Genomic DNA, 15,256 nt, shown 5'->3' with positions numbered 1-15,256 from the left:
CTTCTGCATTGAGCGACTGTGGGGAGACAGCCTGAAAAAATCAAATAAAAGAATGAAAAAAACACAGCAGGAACTCAAAACACTGAGCAGCGAGCACATGAAAAGAAAAACAGCAAACTTCTTCAGCGGGTTTCACCCAAAAAAAGGTGAAATTGGTAAAAATACAAATGTCACCTTGAAGCGAAATAGAATGCAAGAGTATGTGTTAAAATTAAACACACTGACAAGCAGACACATGCAGAAGTCAACTGGTTTGTTTCAGAAATAGTGTTATGCAACAGCAATACGTTCCTGCTTCTAGGTATCTCTCTCTGATATATTCATACTGATTTTACAATCATATTTCCTTTCCTTTGATGTTATTAATAACTTTGCAGCCTGCTAGAACTGACAGTTTAGCTGAACAAATGATCTGGACCTCTATTTCACTGGCAGCAATCATGACTCTGCGAACACACCTTGTTAACAGACAGGACCTCAGGACATGAGCTCAATATCGTTGGTCAGCATGTAGGACCTAATTCTGACCCCTGCACCACCTATTCCATCTTCCAGCTTTCAGTCCTAATCTGAATTGTGAACTGTGTACCTGGCAAATCAGGAGCAATAGCTGGGGGAGCACTCGCCTCATATCTAATTTTTAAACCACCTGAACAAAATTAGCTTTTTGCTGAAATAATACCTAATTAATGCCTGTCAATGAAGTGGTGCAGGAATAAGAGGCAGTCTGAGACCAGTGAGTCATTTGTTTTCATCTCTTTGTGACAGCCTACATCATCATATTAGGGAGTCGAACAAGAACAAGAACCAGAACCAGAAATGATTTTCTGTTGCTGACCTTGACACGTGGGTCTTTGAGATAAAAAGGTGTCTGTTTAAGATAAACTAAAAAACTTCAGTCACTTCAGTAGCTCAAACGTTTGCAGGCAAATAATGAAAAAATGAATTAATTAGCAGTGAGATATAAAATAAGATATAAAACAGATTGACTATACACAACCAATCACAAAAGATTACAGCCAGTTACCTACACATAACACAACGTTCAGCTGACATACAGGGAAGAACTGGAAGAACCGGGTGACAACCCCATTCAGCACACTCCACACATGAAAGAACCCAGCCAACAAGTAGATTTGAACACAAAACGCTTGTTCTATAAGGTGACAGCACACACCTCTGTGGAACATCAAGAAAATGCTACGGAAAATAATTTATTTCATTGTAGAGTTCAAACTCTTAAAACCTTCCAACACTGTCCGAATGTTATTTTGCACGTTAATATTATCACGACAGTCTGTTATAGTGCTTTGTCTAAATAAAATATGCCGTTTTTTGACATCTTGACAAGAAAGATAATTAAAAAGCTTGTAGCTTTAGAAGCTTAGATGTCACTCGTCATCATCCTACCTTGTTTTGTAAAAATTTACAAGTTTCTAATTTCTACAATAGAATACAGAGAGTATAAATTCCAAAATTAAATCAAATCTGGAGGACACTTTGATTTGAGCAGACGGCTTTGCTAATAACCTTAGCATGAGGTCCTTAGTGTCTATCAATTAAAAGCATCCTTTCACTACTTTATTTTACTAAATGATGCTGATGCTTCAATTTGTGGTGAAATATTGTGTCCTTCTCAGGAAGATTTTCCTATACTATTACTAGTGGATTAAAGTTTATTACAGCTCATGGACTCATATGACTGACAATGAAAACACTTTACTTAGGTATCAAAATTCATTATGTCATCTGAAGTACCACATATTCACTCTCAAACCCACCAACCTGCGTCAGTGAGGGAGGGGTGTGGCTGTGACCCTCCATCAGGCAGGGAGCCATTCAGCCTTCGCTGTTGGTCCTCCCATGTCACCTCTATAGAAAAGTAGACACATACTGACTTTTTTAGCCACTGTAGATGTAAAGAAAAAAATGTAGTTTTTCTGAGAAAAAACTGTATTGCAATCATTTTGTAAATTTTGACTAACATGTCAAAAATAATAAGACCAGGGGTAGTAAGAAAGAGAAAGGGCCAAGACATTTAAGGGCTGAAAGCAGGGACAGCTCCTCTTTAAAGATTGTGAGCTTTGTGCCATCTGCTGGCCAACTGAGATAACTGTCTCTTGTATTCTAATATTACTAAAGATTATACTGTAAATAAGCATCAAAGCAGAAAGCCAGGAAAGCAAAACTTATCAAAGATATTTTGTATGCTGTGTACTATTACCATCGTATTGTACCTGACAAAAATAGTAAAACGTTGCCCTAAAATTGATTAGGCTCAACAGAGACTTCCAGTCATGTCAAATGCTATTAAACTCTGGACATGTGTTTGATAATCCATGTCAAATGAAAATGGATTGATTTTTCACAGTAGATACAACTGGACCTGTCCTTGTAAGGTAGAGCTGAGTAAAATAAATTAGTATTAACATAAAGTTTGGTTAAAGCTTTGAAGGCAGAGGAGGGCAGTCTAGTAGAAATCACAGCGACAGATAACCATCTCTATTAACATCAGATATAGCCACATAAGGCTCTCTAATTTGATCAGTCCACTTAAACCAAAATGGATTGAAGTTGTTCAATCCAAGAAGACATCAGAACATCAGAACAAATAGGCATAGAAATCTGTAGAACTAATAAAACTAAAACAAATCCCAGTAACTAAACATCGAGATCTTGTCAATATTAAGAAAAGTATATTTCTTCAAAAAAATAATTCTGTTCTAATAAGGACTAAGCCTTCTCTATCTGCATGTTATTTTAATATGGTAAATTAAGTTTGTGTAATTTTTCTGGGCCTCAAACATTAAGTTGTGTGCTGTAAGGCTGACACAATAATAGATATGTATGTCTGACTCTTTATGTGAAAGCAAAATTAGTTTTACACAGGAGTTATCTTCTTTACACAGAATATGCCTACTATCTCTTTAAAGACATAGGGCTGTCTAACAACACCGACAACTGACTGACTGACAACAGTCACAGAAGCACTGAGAAAGCCTCCAGCACTTCCAAACTGTTTATGTGGGAGCATTATGGGTACTCAGTAGGAAAATTGAAACAATGATAGACTGACGGACAGGATATGAAGGATTTGTAAGAACTGTGAAAATACTGCAGCTGGCTAATTGTTAGCTACTAATGACACTAACGTTTTTTTAAAGAGTCTGGACTGTATTTCATTACGCAGATATTTTAAAGCACATTTTGCAAATTATGACACATTTGCTGCATCAGTAAAAAAAAAAAAAACAGCTCGATCTTTGCTTTGCACAAAAATACTGATAATATCATGTCTTGTTCTTTTGAACCTCATACCAGGTATCTTCTTATCTTATGAGCTGAATGTATCGTTACACCCCTAAGCGACAGCTGGACTGTAGGTGATTGTAAGTGTTAAGGCAGAAGAATGGAAGTTTCCACAGCAACTCACACCGTCACTCCATTCAAAGAACTTGCCTTTCCTTCCATTTACAGGTGGACCTTGGGGTTTTTCGTCACTGTTAGCAGCTAGAAGCAGATTGAGGTTCGTCAGATAATGAGACCCTGAAACTTTGAAGTAATGTACAACACTTTGAACATCCTCCCACTGATTGGATCACAACCACACCACTGACCCAAAATCTGTTGTGTATTTTCATTTTGAATAGAAATGATAATGTCTAACAATGTGTTCAGTTATGTGTACTGCTGAGTTTATGATCAACACATTAGTCATAGCTTTCATAATGTCACAAAAAGGCCTCTGGCACAAGTTTCTATTGAGTTTAAAATGTCTAGACACACAGACCATCAGATAGTTTGAAAAACACATTTTTACAGGTTTTGCTTAGGTTCAGCAGACAGTGATTTTTGCATTTGGCTTAGTTGTATGTCCAGAGCAGAAAACGTCAGAAAGTTGGGGTTAGGTTAAATTCAGAGAGAAGGGTTTACTAATGTGCAATTAGGGACGTTGTCTGCATGGTCCTCAACATAACGGATTTAAAAAAAAAAGGTAAACTGAAGACAGGAATCTTATGACTCTTATGAAAGAATTTTTCAAGATAGAGCCAGAAAACACTGTGTTTTCATCGAAATCCACTGGTGCATCCAAAACGTTTCGACTAAATAAGCTGTTAGGTTAATACAAAACAACCTGTTTAGTAAAGAGGCATGAATCAGTCAGCAGTGATGGGAAAATGTGCCAGTTTGCAATGTCCCAGGCGAACTGTTCAGTTTGTTATTGGAAATAGGCTGTTGATGATTTCTGATTGCTCGATATTTTGCTTAGTTTTTTTGGTCTGTCCCAATGTGGCCTTTTGATGTCCACTAGTTCAGTTAGCACTATTAGAGCCCTAATTTTCTGCAAACATTCACGTCATTCATTTAAACTTGTGGGTAAATGTACTGAAAAATCCAACCATGCAGTGTATTATTCTTGTCCACAGAAATTAACTGCTTTGAAATCTTTTAAAATATTATTATCATTGTAAATAATTGCCCAGACTTTTTTGCAATGATAGATACTTCCCTTTAGAACAGGTTTATGTGGAAGGTAACACACCTGTATGAACAGGGTGGGCTTCAGGTGCCCTGCACTCCGTTCCTGTTCCCTCCTTTCCTGTTCCCTCTTGACAGTTGCCACATAAAGATTAAACAAAATAATTCACTTTTTAATCATAACAAAGTGTGACTGAACTTCCAAGCACAGCAGAGAAGCACTGGCACACTTTATCAACATTTTAGTTTGTCCCTTTAACTTCATCAGTTTAAAGATAGCAAAATGCTCATGCGTAAATGTAAATGGGGACAACTTGGTGTGATGAGATTCAATGGGTCCACATAACATATCCACCTCTGTGGTCATGTGACTGAACGAAGGAAGGAACGAAGGAAAGAGTGAGTGAGTGAGTGAGTGAGTGAGCGATTGGTAATTAAAAGAAGGAGGAGATCAGGTAACATATGTTGACATTAGTATAGTACAGGAGTATAGTTGGTTAAAGAAAGAAAGAGCAAAGGAGAGATTGACAACAACTGAAATAGACAGGGGCTTCTTGGTGAATGCAGAGAACATAAAAAAGTTATCTAAAAAGACATGAATCTGCCTCCATTTTTCTTTTGCAAAAAGTGCAAAGCTACAGGACTCCATGTTTTTATACATATAGACTTAATAAACATATATATTGATAAAGTGTCAGAGCAGCCAAAAAAGTCAGTAATTCACACAAACACATTCAATGTCTGGGGTAAAACCTAAAACAAGCTCAAATAGGGGCTTTATATGCACACATCAGCTGGAACAACTAGCAGAACCAGCAGGATCCAAACTTATTGAGATGTCAAAAATAAATGCAAGTGGAGGTTCAGGGAGGTCCAAGGAGGTTCAGGGTGCAAAGACATGTGCCACTGCAGACAACGTTTTCAGAGGAAAATAGGGCTCAACCAGCACTTCCTGCCTGATAGACTAATACCACACATCAGGTACAAACCTTCACTTGACTTTGTTCCATCATTTCCATCTTCTGAGAGATAAGTAGAAATCAACCAAATAAAGGTGGATTGTGTGTTTGTAAAAAGTAGAAACTTATAAACATAAATTACAAAAAAACCATATATGAAACAGTTCTGTAAACAATAACAATTTCTTATTTTTACATCAAAAGTGAAGCTCAGGAGCCAGAAGCTGCAATCAACCCAGGATGGGACCCTTTCGGGGACCCAAAGAAGTGAGTTATCAGGTAGGAACATAATATTTCCAGTAACAATGTAACATTAATATCTAGAGTACAAGTGACTTACTTCTATCTGTTCCTGTGGGTGGAAGCTGTGGGAGTTGTCGCCCTCGTCTACTGGACATGGGAGTACTGGTGGGACTGATCTGGACAGATCCACTGCGAGGATGTGCCCTAAGTGATAAAACAACACTCAAGTGAGGCAGACGACAAGAACAGATGATGGATGCAGGGCAAGGGCATGTTGCACCCACATCACAGATATACAGGAAAACATAAACCATTTGGTTTGGTCATACCACTATTGCAGTGGAAAACTATGATTTTTATCTTGGGTCAATTATTAATTTAGTCTTTATTTAAATGACAGTTAATCTTTTAAGTCATTCAGATACATCGGTGGTATAAACAGGAGACAATTATGACTCTTCAGCTCAATTTTACTCTCCGGGTATTGAACAGATGTACACAGCAATGACATTTGGCACATGATATGGAAGTTGAGTGTAACATCAACTGTAGGGAGCTGCAATAAAAGATGCCAGGTGTGAAACGTACGCATGTACAGTTGACTCATCAAGCTGCAGGGAGAAGAGTTCAATGCAGACCAGTGCAACCATGCGTTCAAACTGTCTATCAACAGCTTGAAATCAGAACAAAAAAGTAAATTCAACCAAAAAAAAACAAAAAAAAACACAATGCCATCACAAGGATAACCAGCATCAGTTGATGTTAATAATGAAATCAAAGTAAAACTTTGCCCCCATCACTGCTATACAAATGTATGAGCAGTGTGGTGGAAATAAAATAGGAGGTAGCAGGATATCTATGGTGTTAGGGTCAATGTACCTGGAATATGTGTAAAGAAAATACAGTACATCCACAGTGCTGCTGGGAAATAAACAGATAAAAGTGGGTAGGTGGAGGTTGGCACTGAGGTAACAGTTAATGGAGTGAACTCGGGTGAAGTGGGTGGAGTAAAGTAAGCCTGGGTGGCAGGGTATTAGGAGAGGGAGAAAAAAATAGGAGGGATCTGTAAGTGTTGTTTTTAGTAGGGTAGCAGGGTGGTACTGTATGAGTTAGTCAGGAATAGGCCGGGTAGGAGCTTCAGGGAATAAGTCTCTCAGGTTGTGTTAACCCTAAAAAGATTTTAGCTGCACAAACATTTTAACAGAGATTTAGCAACTCTGGGGAATGAAAAGCATTTCTTGGTCGATTTAAATCTCGTAATGTTGGTATAAAATTAAAACATTAAGCAATTAGGCAGAACATTATGATCGTTAACGGGTAATCTGAGTAGTCGATCACCTTGGATTCGTAACACACACACACACACACACACACACACACACACACACACACAGCTAAACATTTTCCACTGCTAACATCCCATTATTAGCTAATCAGGAAAATCTGCAATATTTTTTGCCTATTACTGGCTGGTCAGAGTTATTTTGGTGCCAAGAGACAACTCAACCTTATAGATTATACTTGTTGATTGGATAGTTTTCTTATTTTTGACATTTTCTTTTAGTTTTTGACCCCCTCCAGTATAGCTATGTCTCTGGAAAATGATTGTACAATCAAAACTCCTGTTTGTTGTTAGTCTGTTTTTGTTAGCCTCTCCATTCTGGGTCACACCTCGTCATGGCAGGGGAGGGGGGTGCGGACCTCCCAGATGGCAGAGACGGCATCGATCTCATGAGTGAAGAGTCGTGAGGGCGTTCAGAGGAGCGCGAACGGGACGAGAGGCGTTCTATAGTGGGTCTCTGGTCTGCAGAACGGGACCTGCTGTGAAACTCGTGTCTATCCATGGCTCCGCGATTCCTACAGAGGTTGTTGAGAAACAGGCAGGCACTCAGTGTGACTCCAGCAGAGCTGGGACATTATGCTGGCAATGTGGACAATTTGGAGATTAAATAAGGTTTTTTTTCACCCCTATTATTTTGAAAGAGGTATGTGTACAGTATATTGGACTGTAGGTTTGCACATTAATTATCAATAATATTCTCTCCACATTTTTATCAACTTTATGCAGGTAGATTTGTATTTCTGAAGTTTATCTTTATTATAGTTTCTTTAATGTACCAAGAAAAACTAAAAGCGCAAAAAAAAAAAAATATATATATATATATATATATATGGAAACCCTTGGCAAAGATGTGTAAAAAGCCTTAAACTAAATTCATGCGTTCACTTGCAAATTCTCACACTGAATATCGTAGGACAATTCAACCTTAATTTTGAGAACATTTATTCTGTGGAAAGTAAATCCCACTTAAAGAAATAATTGATTTTTGATTTAATCATTTGTGGTACCCCTGCTATCAATAGTTTTTGTCAAGAATATGAAGTGCAATACTTTTTGCACTTACTCTTTGGGTGTAACATATAACAAAATTAAACCATTCAGAGAGAAAGATATTTGACTATTTGTACAATCTAGATCATCCAGAGTCTTGGGTTGTTGATCTTTCTTATTCCCCATAAGATTTATGTCGGGGGACTAGCTTGGCAGGGGAAGAAGCCTTATTTGGTCTTATGTTTTGGATCATTATCCTGTTGAAAGACCTAGATTTGTTTTATTTATTTTTTGTCATGTGTCCAATTGCAGGATTTCAGGCATAACATATGCACCAGATTTTCATTTAAAATATTCTGGTATTTTAAAGAGTCCATGATGCCATGCACTCTAAACAAGGTTCCCGGGGCCTTTGTAAGAAAAAAAGGCTCACAGTATCACAGATCCTCAACCCAACTTAACAGTGAAAATGAGGTGCTCTAACATATATACAGCCTTTGTTTCACTCCATACCCACCTGGACTGTCTGTTGATAAAAACATATATCTTAGTCTCACTTCACTAAAACACATGGCTCCAGTTCAGGTCCCAGTTGAGCTTAGCAAACTCTGCATTTAGGACAGAAAATGCTTTTTCCTGCCATGCCTCCCTGTTTTGTTCATTTTTAACAGATTGTTAAGGTGTCACTATTAGAGTCATCAGTGATTTTGTAAAAAAAAAAAAAAAAAAAAACATTTTTTATGACCCATTAATTTCTTAAATAAAAGGATTGATTTTTCTAAAATGTTCAGCATGACATTATGTTTTCAGAATAGAAGCTGAAATTGTTTTAAGGCTCTTTACTAGACATGTAGATAATTTGTACATGTTTGTATGATTCCTTAAACTAAGAGACAAATTTAAATTATTCAGAAACCAGCCAGATGTTACTGCCATTGTTCCACAAGTTGGATTACATGGACAGTAAATAGTTCTCTTTTAAAGAACTGAAATGCTCTGTGCTTGGTCAGCTTACGAGCTTCTTTTTTTTTAACAGATTGTTCTTAACATTTCATGTTATGTGAATTTAATGTAGTCAGAGACACCCAAACTGAATAATTGATGACCATGTCAAGCTACTCAAAACAAACAGCCACACTTTACGTATTATGTTTCATGTTATTATATAGCTAAAGTGCCTGTTTGATATAGTGTGATGTGTAACTACGTTCAAATTGGAATTTGCTTGTTGCATTTATTATTTCTTAAAACATTTGTGTTATAGGTATGGCACAGTTTGAAGGAGTGAAAATTTTGACCTGAAAAAGAATGTGTGGTTTCACATTTAAACAAGTCATAGACAGTGCAGAGGTAAAACTTTAACCATTACAAGCAGGAAAAAGAAAAGGAATAAAGTGAGAGCACATTTCAAAGTAGTGTACAAAGGATGTATCTCTAAAAACAGAAAATGGCTTAAGGGATTAGACCATGCACATGATTTGGTACTTGAACAGGATTTACTAGCTTAGTATCATAGATCCTACAACATCAGGTGTTCAGTTTCATTTAAAAACACTTACACCCATTTGTCTTTTATAAAATTCAGAGGGCTTGTTTTTCTCAGCATAGTTTTCATGGTTAATAAATTGAATAGACAAGTTACATTCAAACAATAACCCCTACGTTTATTTAAAAAAAAAGAGAAATCAAAAAATACATTTAATTTTTTCTTTTTATGTCAAAACACCTAGCTGCTTGTTGAATCAGAAAAATTGTCCAGTAGAGGAGATTTCCTTTTAGATTCAAACGGGTAGAAAACTACATTTTAGTAAGAGATTTATATTTTGTCAACATCCATTAGCTTTAGTGGTTGTTCCCATACCCAACGGCATACTCATTTGTACTCATTTTTCAGAAAGCATAAGGATCTATAAGAATGTGTTTATGTCTAGTATAAACAATAAAAGTGTGACAGTTTTATCGATTTTGCCCTTTGAAACAGCACCTTAAACTTTTTCCTCCCCAAAATACCACTGAAGTCTTAATTTTCTGGGTTTTGAACAGCTGTGCTTTCAAGCACATGTACTGTACTATGTCAAAATCTCAACACAATTCACTTAAGCTGCATAACTCAAAAAGAGGATGTGTGCTGTGCCGCATGGTTCAAACGTGGTGGGCTCTTGGTATTGTTCTTGATATGCTTAATTTCATACCTTATACATAGTATGGGATATAGTATATATCTGGTGTATGTCTGGTGTATGGTACAGTTCTGATGAGAAGGCATCACTGGTAGTAATTTTATATTAATTATAATTGGACAACTAATAACTTATGTTTGCCAATCTTTTTCCTGGTTGGATTGGAAATACAACATACAATTCCAATGTTTTTTTTTTCAAGAATTGGATACAGGTTTGAATTTAGTGTGAATTTTCTCTAATCTACATGTGGTCAAAATTATGCATACCAGCTAAAATATACAGGTCCTTCTCAAAATATTAGCATATTGTGATAAAGTTCATTATTTTCCATAATGTCATGATGAAAATTTAGCATTCATATATTTTAGATTTATTGCACACTAACTGAAATATTTCAGATCTTTTATTGTCTTAATATGGATGATTTTGGCATACAGCTCATGAAAACCCAAAATTCCTATCTCACAAAATTAGCATATTTCATCCGACCAATAAAAGAAAAGTGTTTTTAATACAAAAAACGTCAACCTTCAAATAATCATGTACAGTTATGCACTCAATACTTGGTCGGGAATCCTTTGGCAGAAATGACTGCTTCAATGCGGCGTGGCATGGAGGCAATCAGCCTGTGGCACTGCTGAGGTCTTATGGAGGCCCAGGATGCTTCGATAGCAGCCTTTAGCTCATCCAGAGTGTTGGGTCTTGAGTCTCTCAACGTTCTCTTCACAATATCCCACAGATTCTCTATGGGGTTCAGGTCAGGAGAGTTGGCAGGCCAATTGAGCACAGTGATACCATGGTCAGTAAACCATTTACCAGTGGTTTTGGCACTGTGAGCAGGTGCCAGGTCGTGCTGAAAAATGAAATCTTCATCTCCATAAAGCTTTTCAGCAGATGGAAGCATGAAGTGCTCCAAAATCTCCTGATAGCTAGCTGCATTGACCCTGCCCTTGATAAAACACAGTGGACCAACACCAGCAGCTGACACGGCACCCCAGACCATCACTGACTGTGGGTACTTGACACTGGACTTCTGGCATTTTGGCATTTCCTTCTCCCCAGTCTTCCTCCAGACTCTGGCACCTTGATTTCCGAATGACATGCAGAATTTGCTTTCATCCAAAAAAAGTACTTTGGACCACTGAGCAACAGTCCAGTGCTGCTTCTCTGTAGCCCAGATCAGGCGGTTCTGCCGCTGTTTCTGGTTCAAAAGTGGCTTGACCTGGGGAATGCGGCACCTGTAGCCCATTTCCTGCACACGCCTGTGCACGGTGGCTCTGGATGTTTCTACTCCAGACTCAGTCCACTGCTTCCGCAGGTCCCCCAAGGTCTGGAATCGGCCCTTCTCCACAATCTTCCTCAGGGTCCGGTCACCTCTTCTCGTTGTGCAGCGTTTTCTGCCACACTTTTTCCTTCCCACAGACTTCCCACTGAGGTGCCTTGATACAGCACTCTGGGAACAGCCTATTCGTTCAGAAATTTCTTTCTGTGTCTTACCCTCTTGCTTGAGGGTGTCAATAGTGGCCTTCTGGACAGCAGTCAGGTCGGCAGTCTTACCCATGATTGGGGTTTTGAGTGATGAACCAGGCTGGGAGTTTTAAAGGCCTCAGGAATCTTTTGCAGGTGTTTAGAGTTAACTCGTTGATTCAGATGATTAGGTTCATAGCTCGTTTAGAGACCCTTTTAATGATATGCTAATTTTGTGAGATAGGAATTTTGGGTTTTCATGAGCTGTATGCCAAAATCATCCATATTAAGACAATAAAAGCCCTGAAATATTTCAGTTAGTGTGCAATGAATCTAAAATATATGAATGTTAAATTTTCATCATTACATTATGGAAAATAATGAACTTTATCACAATATGCTAATATTTTGAGAAGGACCTGTATTTATATGCAGCCCCACTAATATCAACTCCCTTAGCATGTCAACCAAATGATTTTGGCTGCTATCAACAAGTCTCTGACATAGGCTTGACTAAATACTTTAACATTCTTCTTAGAAGAATTAGTAAAGTTAAATAAATTTAGATTGGTTACCTGGCACGGACTTGGGTTTTGGTATAGTCCGGAAATTTTCATCAAGGTCCAAGATCAGGATCATTTCAGAAGCTTAATGATAGCCTGCTTAATCTATTCGAAAACCAGTTCTGATACGTGTCTGAATATTAGTATGGGGGATACTGGAACAGTATCAGTGTTCACATTGAAGCAGGTCTACCATTAACATAGACTGAGAGGTTGCTGGATAAAAAGCCCCTGCTCCAAAACTCATACCTCAGCTGGAATTTGCAGCTGCCTACATGGTCAAGAGAAATACGTTGCAGATAAAATGTTTAAAGGGTCAGCAGAGTTAAAAACAGCTATTTAGTCACAAAGAGTTAAGATAAGGCTTTCAAACCAAAGATCATTTCAGCAATTGCCAAGTATGGTGATTGCAACATAATGCTGAGGAGCTGTGTCGCTGCCAGTGGCACTGGTGTATTACACAAAGTGGATGGAATAATGGAGATCGACTACCTCTTATTTCTCCAACTTGACCTCAAATCAACAGCTATACATGGCTGAAATTGGGAAAGAATTGGCTGTTCCAGCAGGACCATGATCCCAATCACATAGACAGTGGTTTTAGAATGAATAAAGAATCTTAAAATTAGGCTTTGAGCATGGCCCCAGCACCCACCCTTTTTAAAATTGATCAGATTTCCTGAAAAGTTGTGCTAGGATGCAAACCTACCAATCCTGATCATATGAGAGGTTACATATCTAGACAAAATCATGTCAGGACTTCAAAAACTTGCCAAGACTTTATTAATTAAGTAGAGATGTATGTATTGATTCTGTAGATATCATTTTGATCCTATGTGGATTAAAGAAAATCCACAACAAATTCAAATGTGTGTACCCAACTACTGTTTTTAGAGAATCACTGCAGTTTGCATGAAAGAAAACTTTGCATTGAAGTTTCTGTTTATTCAATGACATGCATCCTCATAAGCTCATCTCAGTCAGTTCTCACTTTTTTTCTTCTAAAGAGGCAACAAATAGTTAAAACATCACATTCTTCCTGAATAGTGAAGTAAAAGTAAAGGGTGATGTAAATTCTTAACTGTCAACAATTTTCCAGGATGCTGACGATGTTCTTGGAAATGAATTGCTGTCAGGACCACATCATAGCAGTCCATTCTTATAGGACAAAAATAGCCATAAGCCAAATTTACAGTGCAGCCCAGAGCAAGGTGTATTAAAGATGCCAAACTTTGTATGAGTGAAAAACTGCTGCAAATAGGACAAAAAAGGACAAGAGTAAAAATTCCACACCACTGGTTAACATAGAGTGCAGCTGTATAATGGAAATGGACAAATAAACAACACCGCTAAAATAAGAACAGTCAAGTGTTGGCCAGCAATTAGTCACACGACCAGCATACATACAGCTGACATCAGCAGCACAAATAGCTCGGAGTCTCAACATACAAAGGCAGTTGTGTACAGTCATTTTCCAACTGCTCAACTCCAAAGCTGTGATGACTTATTAAAAAAAAAACTGATATCAGACAAGATATCATTTTCAGTCATCACTCTCACGGTCACAGAAAAAAAATCACAGACGAACGAGGTACAACTCGTGGAGGCCACAACATGATGCACAGATGTTGCGGTAGTACACTTCAATACCTCTCATAGTCAAAGTCGGAGGAGTAGGCGCCATCAGAATAGGCACGGGTCATCCGAGTGGAACGCAATAACCTGATTGCTTCCTCTCTGCAGATTGGGTACACACGATGGTTGCGGCTGGCAAAAAAATATGGTAGGCATTTAATTGTTTTCCCCACACAGCAGGTAAAGTCATCAATAAAACCTGAATGGGAATTTGGAACTTAGTTAAGTTATGGATTTCTGTTAAAGACATCAGTCATAAACTGCATGTTTATCCAATTTTACCTAACAATTGTCAGATATACTGAAGAATAAAACATCAAACGTATTTCTGCCTAGAGGAACCCCCTCTACTGGACAAAACTCCACAAGCATACAATAATCGTCTTAATTTTTAATGGACAGTGAAGAGTAGGAAAACATACCAAAGTGTTGGTGTCATGTGTTAACATCCAAATAAAAGTAGAAAAACAACACAGGTTTGTGGGTGGATAAATAAGAATGGTTGGGTAAAAAGTGGAAGTGTTGAGATGAGGCTTCATGCAAACCTAGACAAAAATATACCTGAGGTCCTTTTGAGGATCATCAATAGGCTGAGTATGTCTGGTTCGAGGTAAGGTGAGAAAATGGCTGCGGCCACATGGAGGGAGGAGAAAAGACAGAGATGTATCTGATTTGATGATGATGATGAAGAAGAAAGGCATTGACGAAAGCAGACAGAAAGAGGGGACATTTGGAAACAGACAAGTCATGGGCAGAAAGATGGCACATGGAGAGTTGAGGAAAGTAAGGAGGAAGAAGGAAGATCTTCCAAAGACACAGAATTTTAACACTAAAGGAATGTAGTTCATAGATGTAACTTTTTCAGACAGAGAAAAGAAGAATAAAAGCTTGAAGAAAGCTGTGGAAAAGACAGTGAGGATGAGTCCTAAAACAAATGGAGGTAATACTACATAACACACCAGTTCTATAAAAGGAGAAAGCAGGGCAGCACATGAACTTGTCTAATGACACCAGGGTCATTACATAACTGAGACTAAAATCTTAGCTCTTTAATAAAATACTTTCAAGCCAGACCTGAGACATCATCTTGTCATGTCTGTATGATCTATAAGTACCAATGCGTGGGGGGGTGGAGGCTACATCTCTGAGTCTCAAAGAGAGGTACTGTTACAGCTGAGTTGTTCAATAAGTTGAAGTGTGTGGATGGGGATTGGCAAAAGCATTGATTCAATATAGCCAACAGTGGTTATGTTCACTGTTCCTTGATGCTGAATTTTTGAACCACACGTTGTCACCAGATTGGTGACCTCGGGTCAGGGCCCCCTTTAAGCCACCTGTCATTGAAGCTATATTACTGAACCGCTGCTTCTGCTTGAGCACATTAAAAAGCTAGAA

General features: G+C 38.0%; 1 protein-coding gene across 8 annotated transcripts in view; it reads right to left on the bottom strand.

The window, feature by feature from the left end:
- Positions 1–15,256, bottom strand: part of rims2a (regulating synaptic membrane exocytosis 2a) — a 201,449-nt gene that overhangs the window by 44,489 nt on the left and 141,704 nt on the right. For 5 of the 8 annotated variants that reach the window (XM_047360424.1, XM_047360415.1, XM_047360416.1 and 2 more), the window contains 3 exons: positions 13,877–13,993; positions 7,353–7,538; positions 5,779–5,885 (listed from right to left, as the gene is read on the bottom strand). In XM_047360424.1, the coding sequence (XP_047216380.1) occupies positions 5,779–5,885; positions 7,353–7,538; positions 13,877–13,993 (410 nt within the window). The remainder of the gene's footprint in view (positions 1–5,778; positions 5,886–7,352; positions 7,539–13,876; positions 13,994–15,256) is intronic. The other 3 variants (XM_047360419.1, XM_047360421.1, XM_047360417.1) reach the window with 2 other exon arrangements.

Source organism: Girardinichthys multiradiatus, chromosome 3 (genome assembly GCF_021462225.1).
Source record: "Girardinichthys multiradiatus isolate DD_20200921_A chromosome 3, DD_fGirMul_XY1, whole genome shotgun sequence".
Taxonomy (NCBI): Eukaryota; Metazoa; Chordata; class Actinopteri; order Cyprinodontiformes; family Goodeidae; genus Girardinichthys; species Girardinichthys multiradiatus.
This window is presented reverse-complemented; position numbering and strand designations above follow the sequence as displayed.